Here is a 12411-nt window from a genome sequence, read left to right as displayed (position 1 = left end):
ACGGCTCCGGTTCCGTTATTTTAAGGGTTAAAGATTCCAAAATTGGTGTGCAATATTTTCAAGGCTTTAAGACGCTGTGGTGAAAATTTGGTGAATTTTGAACAATTCCTTCATGTTTTTTCGCAATTGCAGTAATAAAGTGTGTTCAGTTTAAAATTTAAAGTGACAGTAACGGTTTTATTTTAAAACGTTTTTTGTACTTTCTGATCAAGTTTATGCCTGTTTAACATGTCTGAACTACCAGATAGACTGTGTTCTGAATGTGGGGAAGCCAGAATTCCTATTCATTTAAATAAATGTGATTTATGTGATAATGACAATGATGCCCAAGATGATTCCTCAAGTGAGGGGAGTAAGCATGGTACTGCATCATTCCCTCCTTCGTCTACACGAGTCTTGCCCACTCAGGAGGCCCCTAGTACATCTAGCGCGCCAATACTCCTTACTATGCAACAATTAACGGCTGTAATGGATAATTCTGTCAAAAACATTTTAGCCAAAATTAACCCTTGTCAGCGTAAGCGTGGCTGCTCTGTTTTAGTTACTGAAGAGCATGACGACGCTGATATTAATATCTCTGAAGGGCCCCTAACCCAATCTGAGGGGGCCAGGGAGGTTTTGTCTGAGGGAGAAATTACTGATTTAGGGAACATTTCTCAGCAGGCTGAATCTGATGTGATTACATTTAAATTTAAATTGGAACATCTCCGCATTTTGCTTAAGGAGGTATTATCCACTCTGGATGATTGTGAAAATTTAGTCATCCCAGAGAAACTATGTAAAATGGACAAGTTCCTAGAGGTGCCGGGGCTCCCAGAAGCTTTTCCTATACCCAAGCGGGTGGCGGACATTGTTAATAAAGAATGGGAAAGGCCCGGTATTCCTTTCGTCCCTCCCCCCATATTTAAAAAATTGTTTCCTATGGTCGACCCCAGAAAGGACTTATGGCAGTCAGTCCCCAAGGTCGAGGGAGCGGTTTCTACTTTAAACAAACGCACCACTATTCCCATAGAGGATAGTTGTGCTTTCAAAGATCCTATGGATAAAAAATTAGAAGGTTTGCTTAAAAAGATGTTTGTTCAGCAGGGTTACCTTCTACAACCCATTTCATGCATTGTCCCTGTCACTACTGCCGCATATTTCTGGTTTGATGAACTGCTTAAGGTGCTCGATAGTGACTCTCCTCCTTATGAGGAGATTATGGACAGAATCAATGCTCTCAAATTGGCTAATTCTTTCACTCTAGACGCCTCTTTGCAATTGGCTAAGTTAGCGGCTAAGAACTCTGGGTTTGCTATTGTGGCGCGCAGAGCGCTTTGGTTGAAATCTTGGTCGGCTGATGCGTCTTCCAAGAACAAGCTACTAAACATTCCTTTCAAGGGGAAAACGCTGTTTGGTCCTGACTTGAAAGAGATTATCTCTGATATCACTGGGGGTAAGGGCCACGCCCTTCCTCAGGATCGGCCCTTCAAGGCAAAAAATAGACCTAATTTTCGTCCCTTTCGTAAAAACGGACCAGCCCAAGGTGCTACGTCCTCTAAGCAAGAGGGTAATACTTCTCAGGCCAAGCCAGCTTGGAGACCAATGCAAGGCTGGAACAAGGGAAAGCAGGCCAAGAAACCTGCCACTGCTACCAAGACAGCATGAAATATTGGCCCCCGATCCGGGACCGGATCTGGTGGGGGGCAGACTCTCTCTTCGCTCAGGCTTGAGCAAGAGATGTTCTGGATCCTTGGGCGCTAGAAATAGTCTCCCAGGGTTATCTTCTGGAATTCAAGGGACTTCCCCCAAGGGGGAGGTTCCACAGGTCGCAGTTGTCTTCAGACCACATAAAAAGACAGGCGTTCTTACATTGTGTAGAAGACCTGTTAAAAATGGGAGTGATTCATCCTGTTCCATTAAGAGAACAAGGGATGGGGTTCTACTCCAATCTGTTCATAGTTCCCAAAAAAGAGGGAACGTTCAGACCAATCCTAGATCTCAAGATCTTAAACAAATTTCTCAAGGTCCCATCGTTCAAGATGGAAACCATTCGAACTATCCTTCCTTCCATCCAGAAAGGTCAATTCATGACCACGGTGGATTTAAAGGATGCGTATCTACATATTCCTATCCACAGGAACATCATCGGTTCCTAAGGTTTGCATTCCTGGACAAACATTACCAGTTCGTGGCGCTTCCTTTCGGATTAGCCACTGCTCCAAGGATTTTCACAAAGGTACTAGGGTCCCTTCTAGCGGTGCTAAGACCAAGGGGCATTGCAGTAGTACCTTACCTGGACGACATTCTGATTCAAGCGTCGTCCCTTCCTCAAGCAAAGGCTCACACGGACATTGTCCTGGCCTTTCTCAGATCTCACGGCTGGAAAGTGAACGTGGAAAAGAGTTCTCTATCCCCGTCAACAAGGGTTCCCTTCTTGGGAACAATTATAGACTCCTTAGAAATGAGGATCTTTCTAACAGAGGCCAGAAAAACAAAGCTTCTGGACTCTTGTCGGATTCTTCATTCCGTTCCTCTTCCTTCCATAGCTCAGTGCATGGAAGTGATCGGGTTGATGGTGGCGGCGATGGACATAGTTCCTTTTGCGCGCATTCATCTAAGACCATTACAACTGTGCATGCTCAGTCAGTGGAATGGGGACTATACAGACTTGTCTCCGAAGATACAAGTAAATCAGAGAACCAGAGACTCACTCCGTTGGTGGCTGTCCCTGGACAATCTGTCTCAAGGGATGATGTTCCACAGACCAGAGTGGGTCATTGTCACGACCGACGCCAGTCTGATAGGCTGGGGCGCGGTCTGGGGATCCCTGAAAGCTCAGGGTCTTTGGTCTCGGGAAGAATCTCTTCTACCGATAAATATTCTGGAACTGAGAGCGATATTCAATGCTCTCCAGGCCTGGCCCCAGCTTGCGAGGACCAGGTTCATACGGTTTCAATCAGACAACATGACGACTGTTGCGTACATCAACCATCAGGGGGGAACAAGGAGTTCCCTAGCGATGGAAGAAGTAACCAAAATTATTCTTTGGGCGGAGTCTCACTCCTGCCACCTGTCTGCTATCCACATCCCAGGAGTGGAAAATTGGGAAGCGGATTTTCTGAGTCGGCAGACATTGCATCCGGGGGAGTGGGAACTCCATCCGGAAATCTTTGCCCAAGTCACTCACCTGTGGGGCATTCCAGACATGGATCTGATGGCCTCTCGTCAGAACTTCAAAGTTCCTTGCTACGGGGCCAGATCCAGGGATCCCAAGGCGGCTCTAGTGGATGCACTAGTAGCACCTTGGACCTTCAAACTAGCTTATGTGTTCCCGCCATTTCCTCTCATCCCCAGGCTGATAGCCAGGATCAAGCAGGAGAGGGCGTCGGTGATCTTGATAGCTCCTGCGTGGCCACGCAGGACTTGGTATGCAGATCTGGTGAATATGTCATCGGCTCCACCTTGGAAGCTACCTTTGAGACGAGACCTTCTTGTTCAGGGTCCGTTCGAACATCCGAATCTGGTTTCACTCCAGCTGACTGCTTGGAGATTGAACGCTTGATTTTATCGAAGCGAGGATTCTCAGATTCTGTTATCGATACTCTTGTTCAGGCCAGAAAGCCTGTGACTAGAAAGATTTACCATAAAATTTGGAAAAAATATATCTGTTGGTGTGAATCTAAAGGATTCCCTTGGGACAAGGTTAAGATTCCTAGGATTCTATCCTTCCTTCAAGAAGGATTGGAAAAAGGATTATCTGCAAGTTCCCTGAAGGGACAGATTTCTGCCTTGTCGGTATTACTTCACAAAAAGCTGGCTGCTGTGCCAGATGTTCAAGCCTTTGTTCAGGCTCTGGTTAGAATCAAGCCTGTTTACAAACCTTTGACTCCTCCTTGGAGTCTCAATTTAGTTCTTTCAGTTCTTCAGGGGGTTCCGTTTGAACCCTTACATTCCGTTGATATTAAGTTATTATCTTGGAAAGTTTTGTTTTTAGTTGCGATTTCTTCTGCTAGAAGAGTCTCAGAATTATCTGCTCTGCAGTGTTCTCCTCCTTACCTGGTGTTCCATGCAGATAAGGTGGTTTTACGTACTAAACCTGGTTTTCTTCCAAAAGTTGTTTCTAACAAAAACATTAACCAGGAGATTATCGTACCTTCTCTGTGTCCAAAACCAGTTTCAAAGAAGGAACGTTTGTTGCACAATTTGGATGTTGTTCGCGCTCTAAAATTCTATTTAGATGCTACAAAGGATTTTAGACAAACATCTTCCTTGTTTGTTGTTTATTCAGGTAAAAGGAGAGGTCAAAAAGCAACTTCTACCTCTCTCTCTTTTTGGATTAAAAGCATCATCAGATTGGCTTACGAGACTGCCGGACGGCAGCCTCCCGAAAGAATCACAGCTCATTCCACTAGGGCTGTGGCTTCCACATGGGCCTTCAAGAACGAGGCTTCTGTTGATCAGATATGTAGGGCAGCGACTTGGTCTTCACTGCACACTTTTACCAAATTTTACAAGTTTGATACTTTTGCTTCTTCTGAGGCTATTTTTGGGAGAAAGGTTTTGCAAGCCGTGGTGCCTTCCATTTAGGTGACCTGATTTGCTCCCTCCCTTCATCCGTGTCCTAAAGCTTTGGTATTGGTTCCCACAAGTAAGGATGACGCCGTGGACCGGACACACCTATGTTGGAGAAAACAGAATTTATGTTTACCTGATAAATTTCTTTCTCCAACGGTGTGTCCGGTCCACGGCCCGCCCTGGTTTTTTTAATCAGGTCTGATATTTTATTTTCTTTAACTACAGTCACCACGGTACCATATGGTTTCTCCTATGCAAATATTCCTCCTTAACGTCGGTCGAATGACTGGGGTAGGCGGAGCCTAGGAGGGATCATGTGACCAGCTTTGCTGGGCTCTTTGCCATTTCCTGTTGGGGAAGAGAATATCCCACAAGTAAGGATGACGCCGTGGACCGGACACACCGTTGGAGAAAGAAATTTATCAGGTAAACATAAATTCTGTTTCTCCAACATAGGTGTGTCCGGTCCACGGCGTCATCCTTACTTGTGGGATATTCTCTTCCCCAACAGGAAATGGCAAAGAGCCCAGCAAAGCTGGTCACATGATCCCTCCTAGGCTCCGCCTACCCCAGTCATTCTCTTTGCCGTTGTACAGGCAACATCTCCACGGAGATGGCTTAGAGTTTTTTAGTGTTTAACTGTAGTTTTTCATTATTCAATCAAGAGTTTGTTATTTTCAAATAGTGCTGGTACGTACTATTTACTCAGAAACAGAAAAGAGATGAAGAATTCTGTTTGTATGAGGAAAATGATTTTAGCAACCGTAACTAAAATCCATGGCTGTTCCACACAGGACTGTTGAGAGCATTAACTTCAGTTGGGGGAACAGTTTGCAGTCCTTTGCTGCTTGAGGTATGACACATTCTAACAAGACGATGTAATGCTGGAAGCTGTCATTTTCCCTATGGGATCCGGTAAGCCATGTTTATTTCGATTGTAAATAAGGGCTTCACAAGGGCTTATTTAGACTGTAGACATTTTTTGGGCTAAATCGATTGATATTAACACTTATTTAGCCTTGAGGAATCATTTATTCTGGGTATTTTGATATATTTATATCGGCAGGCACTGTTTTAGACACCTTATTCTTTAGGGGCTTTCCCAAAGCATAGGCAGAGTCTCATTTTCGCGCCGGTGTTGCGCACTTGTTTTTTGAGAGGCATGGCATGCAGTCGCATGTGAGAGGAGCTCTGATACTGATAAAAGACTTCTGAAGGCATCATTTGGTATCGTATTCCCCTTGGGTTTGGTTGGGTCTCAGCAAAGCAGATACCAGGGACTGTAAAGGGGTTAAAGCTTAAAACGGCTCCGGTTCCGTTATTTTAAGGGTTAAAGCTTCCAAAATTGGTGTGCAATATTTTCAAGGCTTTAAGACACTGTGGTGAAAGTTTGGTGAATTTTGAACAATTCCTTCATGTTTTTTCGCGATTGCAGTAATAAAGTGTGTTCAGTTTAAAATTTAAAGTGACAGTAACGGTTTTATTTCAAAACGTTTTTTGTACTTTCTTATCAAGTTTATGCCTGTTTAACATGTCTGAACTACCAGATAGACTGTGTTCTGAATGTGGGGAAGCCAGAATTCCTATTCATTTAAATAAATGTGATTTATGTGATAATGACAATGATGCCCAAGATGATTCCTCAAGTGAGGGGAGTAAGCATGGTACTGCATCATTCCCTCCTTCGTCTACACGAGTCTTGCCCACTCAGGAGGCCCCTAGTACATCTAGCGCGCCAATACTCCTTACTATGCAACAATTAACGGCTGTAATGGATAATTCTGTCAAAAACATTTTAGCCAAAATGAACCCTTGTCAGCGTAAGCGTGGATGCTCTGTTTTAGTTACTGAAGAGCATGACGACGCTGATATTAATATCTCTGAAGGGCCCCTAACCCAATCTGAGGGAGCCAGGGAGGTTTTGTCTGAGGGAGAAATTACTGATTTAGGGAACATTTCTCAGCAGGCTGAATCTGATGTGATTACTTTTAAATTTAAATTGGAACATCTCCGCATTTTGCTTAAGGAGGTATTATCCACTCTGGATGATTGTGAAAATTTGGTCATCCCAGAGAAACTATGTAAAATGGACAAGTTCCTAGAGGTGCCGGGGCTCCCAGAAGCTTTTCCTATACCCAAGCGGGTGGCGGACATTGTTAATAAAGAATGGGAAAGGCCCGGTATTCCTTTCGTCCCTCCCCCCATATTTAAAAAATTGTTTCCTATGGTCGACCCCAGAAAGGACTTATGGCAGTCAGTCCCCAAGGTCGAGGGAGCGGTTTCTACTTTAAACAAACGCACCACTATTCCCATAGAGGATAGTTGTGCTTTCAAAGATCCTATGGATAAAAAATTAGAAGGTTTGCTTAAAAAGATGTTTGTTCAGCAGGGTTACCTTCTACAACCCATTTCATGCATTGTCCCTGTCACTACAGCCGCATATTTCTGGTTTGATGAACTGATTAAGGTGCTCGATAGTGACTCTCCTCCTTATGAGGAGATTATGGACAGAGTCAATGCTCTCAAATTGGCTAATTCCAAAGCTTCTGGACTCTTGTCGAATACTTCATTCCGTTCCTCTTCCTTCCGTAGCTCAGTGCATGGAAGTGATCGGGTTGATGGTAGCGACAATGGACATAGTTCCTTTTGCGCGCATTCATCTAAGACCATTGCAACTGTGCATGCTCAGTCAGTGGAATGGGGACTATACAGACTTGTCTCCAAAGATACAAGTAAATCAGAGGACCAGAGACTCACTCCGTTGGTGGCTGTCCCTGGACAACCTGTCACGAGGGATGACATTCCACAGACCAGAGTGGGTCATTGTCACGACCGACGCCAGTCTGATGGGCTGGGGCGCGGTCTGGGGATCCCTGAAAGCTCAGGGTCTTTGGTCTCGGGAAGAATCTCTTCTACCGATAAATATTCTGGAACTGAGAGCGATATTCAATGCTCTCAAGGCTTGGCCTCAGCTAGCGAGGACCAAGTTCATACGGTTTCAATCAGACAACATGACGACTGTTGCGTACATCAACCATCAGGGGGGAACAAGGAGTTCCCTAGCGATGGAAGAAGTGACCAAGATTATTCTATGGGCGGAGTCTCACTCCTGCCACCTGTCTGCTATCCACATCCCGGGAGTGGAAAATTGGGAAGCGGATTTTCTGAGTCGTCAGACATTGCATCCGGGGGAGTGGGAACTCCATCCGGAAATCTTTGCCCAAGTCACTCAACTTTGGGGCATTCCAGACATGGATCTGATGGCCTCTCGTCAGAACTTCAAAGTTCCTTGCTACGGGTCCAGATCCAGGGATCCCAAGGCGGCTCTAGTGGATGCACTAGTAGCACCTTGGACCTTCAAACTAGCTTATGTGTTCCCGCCGTTTCCTCTCATCCCCAGGCTGGTAGCCAGGATCAATCAGGAGAGGGCGTCGGTGATCTTGATAGCTCCTGCGTGGCCACGCAGGACTTGGTATGCAGATCTGGTGAATATGTCATCGGCTCCACCTTGGAAGCTACCTTTGAGACGAGACCTTCTTGTTCAGGGTCCGTTCGAACATCCGAATCTGGTTTCACTCCAGCTGACTGCTTGGAGATTGAACGCTTGATTTTATCGAAGCGAGGTTTCTCAGATTCTGTTATCGATACTCTTGTTCAGGCCAGAAAGCCTGTAACTAGAAAGATTTACCACAAAATTTGGAAAAAATATATCTGTTGGTGTGAATCTAAAGGATTCCCTTGGGACAAGGTTAAGATTCCTAGGATTCTATCCTTCCTTCAAGAAGGATTGGAAAAAGGATTATCGGCAAGTTCCCTGAAGGGACAGATTTCTGCCTTGTCGGTGTTACTTCACAAAAAACTGGCAGCTGTGCCAGATGTTCAAGCCTTTGTTCAGGCTCTGGTTAGAATCAAGCCTGTTTACAAACCTTTGACTCCTCCTTGGAGTCTCAATCTAGTTCTTTCAGTTCTTCAGGGGGTTCCGTTTGAACCCTTACATTCCGTTGATATTAAGTTATTATCTTGGAAAGTTTTGTTTTTAGTTGCAATTTCTTCTGCTAGAAGAGTTTCAGAATTATCTGCTCTGCAGTGTTCTCCTCCTTATCTGGTGTTCCATGCAGATAAGGTGGTTTTACGTACTAAACCTGGTTTTCTTCCAAAAGTTGTTTCTAACAAAAACATTAACCAGGAGATTATCGTACCTTCTCTGTGTCCGAAACCAGTTTCAAAGAAGGAACGCTTGTTGCACAATTTGGATGTTGTTCGCGCTCTAAAATTCTATTTAGATGCTACAAAGGATTTTAGACAAACATCTTCCCTGTTTGTTGTTTATTCAGGTAAAAGGAGAGGTCAAAAAGCAACTTCTACCTCTCTCTCTTTTTGGATTAAAAGCATCATCAGATTGGCTTACGAGACTGCCGGACGGCAGCCTCCCGAAAGAATCACGGCTCATTCCACTAGGGCTGTGGCTTCCACATGGGCCTTCAAGAACGAGGCTTCTGTTGATCAGATATGTAGGGCAGCGACTTGGTCTTCACTGCACACTTTTACCAAATTTTACAAGTTTGATACTTTTGCTTCTTCTGAGGCTATTTTTGGGAGAAAGGTTTTGCAAGCCGTGGTGCCTTCCATTTAGGTGACCTGATTTGCTCCCTCCCTTCATCCGTGTCCTAAAGCTTTGGTATTGGTTCCCACAAGTAAGGATGACGCCGTGGACCGGACACACCTATGTTGGAGAAAACAGAATTTATGTTTACCTGATAAATTTCTTTCTCCAACGGTGTGTCCGGTCCACGGCCCGCCCTGGTTTTTTAATCAGGTCTGATAATTTATTTTCTTTAACTACAGTCACCACGGTACCATATGGTTTCTCCTATGCTATTATTCCTCCTTAACGTCGGTCGAATGACTGGGGTAGGCGGAGCCTAGGAGGGATCATGTGACCAGCTTTGCTGGGCTCTTTGCCATTTCCTGTTGGGGAAGAGAATATCCCACAAGTAAGGATGACGCCGTGGACCGGACACACCGTTGGAGAAAGAAATTTATCAGGTAAACATAAATTCTGTTTTTTATTAGCTATTGCCTCTGCGAGCAGTGTTTCTGAGATCTCTGCTTTGCAATGTGAGCCCCATATCTGATTTTTCATGCAGATTAGGCAGTTTTACGTACTAAATTAGGTTTTCTTTCTAAGGTTGTGTCAGATCGCAACATCAATCAGGAGATTGTGGTTCCTTCCTTGTGTCCTAATCCTTCTTCATCGAAGGAATGCTTACTTCACAATTTGGATGTGGTTCGCGCCTTGAAGTTCTATCTTCAGGCTACTAAGGAGTTTAGACAATCTTCCTCTTTGTTTGTTCTCTATTCAGGAACGTGTAAGGGGCAGAAGACTACTTCGACTTCCCTATCTTTTTGGTTAAGGAGTGTCATCCGCTTAGCTTACGAGACAGCGGGACATTGTCCTCCTTAGAGGATAACGGCTCATTCCACTAGAGCAGTGGCTTCCTCTTGGGCCTTTAAGAACGAGACCTCTATGGATCAAATGTGTAAGGTGGCTACCTGGTCCTCCTTGCATACTTTTTCAAAATGTTACAAATTTGATGTTTTTGCTTCGGCTGAAGTAGCTTTCAGGAGAAAAGTTTTGGAGGCTGTGGTGCCCTCAGAATAGGGTCTGCCTCTTACTTTTTGTTCCCTCCCATTATATATTCAGTGTCCTCTGGAGCTTGGGTATAATTTTCCCAACAGTAAGGAATAAAGCAGTGGACTCTCCCTATCTTAGGAAGGAAAACATGATTTATGCTTACCAGATAAATTCCTTTCCTTCCAGATAGGGAGAGTCCATGGCCTTGCATGTTTTTTTCTTGTCTATGTGCGGTCCCTTATTTATTTTATTCTTCTGGCACCATTTAAACCCGAATGTTTCTCCTACTTTTCCTTGTTCCCTCGGCAGAATGACTGGGGTAATGAGGAAGTAGGAGGGATATTTAAGTTTTTTGCTGGGGTGTCTTTGCCTCCTACTGGTGGCCAGGTGTTGTATTTCCAAACAGCAAGGAATGAAGCTGTGGTCTCTACCTATCCGGAAGGAAAGGAATTGATCTGGTAAGCATAAATTATGTTTTTTTTATGATAATTACACCAGGGCAGCCCCTGCATGGATCGGCAAGAAAAAAACACATCTGATCTGGCACAGTTTAGATCTGGCTCTAATTGTAGATAAGCACTTCAGAATTCACCTCACTCCATCTTAGAGGCAAATATTTGACTGAGGGATTCAGGGAGAGTGGGGGGGGGGGGGTATTCAATCTCTGGTAGGTAGGGATTTTTTTTTTTGCCTTCTCGGAGTGAAGTGTAAACCCACATGTGATGTCTTTGTGGACTCTGACCATCTGATGAAAGAGAATAAAAAATTCACTGTAATAACAATCAAATGGTGGAACCCTGTCTGAGAGGAGGGTAGTGGCTGGCTACACAACAGATAACATTAAAAGGGTGTATATATATATATATATATATATATATATATATATATATATATATATATATATATAGTTTTAAACTCAATCCAGTGTTGTAAACAGGTAGGCATTGTAATTGTACTATCACCCATCAATGTTTGTACATTTAAAGAGCACAGAAACCTGTTTGATTCACACATTTCTTATACATCATCATATGCTCATTTATGTTCTTAACTAAGAACTAAACTGTTCCTATATTAGGCAAAATTATGTATTCTTTATTATTCAGTTAAATCACTCAACCAAAGAAAGGTACTATGTGATTGATTTATTAAAGCAAAACGTTTTGTGTGTAAAGACTAGCTGTATTGTGAGGTATTTGCATTGCTGTTTTGTGGGTGAACTTACTGATATTTTTTTTTTTTTACTTCTAGTCAGAATCCCTTCTTGGTGGCAGCCTTTGGAGCATGCTCTCTCACAAGACAATGCAACCACCAAGCTTTTCAAAAATCTGGACGTTCGATGACCACAGGAGACATGATTTTAGAAGTTGGAACAGCATTTAATAAACTCTTTGAAACCTGACAGATGAAATGATCTTCAGAAGACTTAATTAAATGTACATGGAGCACTATTGTAGGTGTGGTAGCAGTGTGTACAACATGCAAAAAATGTTAATTTTCAATATAAAAAAAAAAAAGATTTAAAATATTGTAGATAGAATTTTTTGTAAATAAAATTTGGAATACATAAATATTGTGAATGTGAAACATTTTTGTTCCCTGTGAAACTACACTAAACAAGTGTTTTCTAGTTAATGAGACAGGTAAACTGCAGCTTAATATGCAGATATACATATACACACACACATATATATATATAAGAGATATTCCTGAACTACTAATGTATTTGAATCTGGAGTTAATGCTTGATGGATGTATGCAACGTGATATCTACTCCATTTTTTATACCGGTCTCCAATCCACGTATGAACTGTCCTTGACACAATCTTCTTTGGTTTCTACAGTTATATCACTCATCACAAGTTTTAGCTTCTTGCTGGATAATTAAAATATTTATAAAAATGAATTACTAAATTACTGAACATACTAGCCAATGCCATACATTCTTTCAGCCAATATTGCATTTATTGCAAGCCACGATGCAAAGCCAGTCCTTATTAGGTGCCATTGACTTAAAGAAAATATAATGTATGCTAACCTGATAAATGTATTTCTTTCATGGTCCATTACTCCTGAGAATTAGTCTTCCTTACCACTAGGAGGAGGCAAAGATTTCCCAACCCCAAGAGCTCTATAAAAACCCTCTCACCTCCTTTTCTAGCACCAGAAAAGTTAATGAAAAAACTAGGTAGCATCAATATAATATTCCAATGCTCTAA

General features: G+C 43.1%; 1 protein-coding gene across 1 annotated transcript in view; it reads left to right on the top strand.

Annotated features, from left to right (window-relative positions):
• Positions 1 to 11763, top strand: part of NAXD (NAD(P)HX dehydratase) — a 249637-nt gene extending 237874 nt beyond the window's left edge. Inside the window, exon 8 of the mRNA XM_053705470.1 lies at positions 11444 to 11763. Coding sequence (XP_053561445.1) covers positions 11444 to 11594 — 151 coding nt within the window. The 3' untranslated portion in view covers positions 11595 to 11763. The remainder of the gene's footprint in view (positions 1 to 11443) is intronic.
• Positions 11764 to 12411: the final 648 nt, after the last annotated feature.

This window comes from Bombina bombina, chromosome 3 (genome assembly GCF_027579735.1).
Source record: "Bombina bombina isolate aBomBom1 chromosome 3, aBomBom1.pri, whole genome shotgun sequence".
In the NCBI taxonomy this organism is placed as follows: domain Eukaryota; kingdom Metazoa; phylum Chordata; class Amphibia; order Anura; family Bombinatoridae; genus Bombina; species Bombina bombina.
Note: the sequence above shows the minus strand (reverse complement) of the source record. Positions and strands in the feature narration are given on the sequence as shown.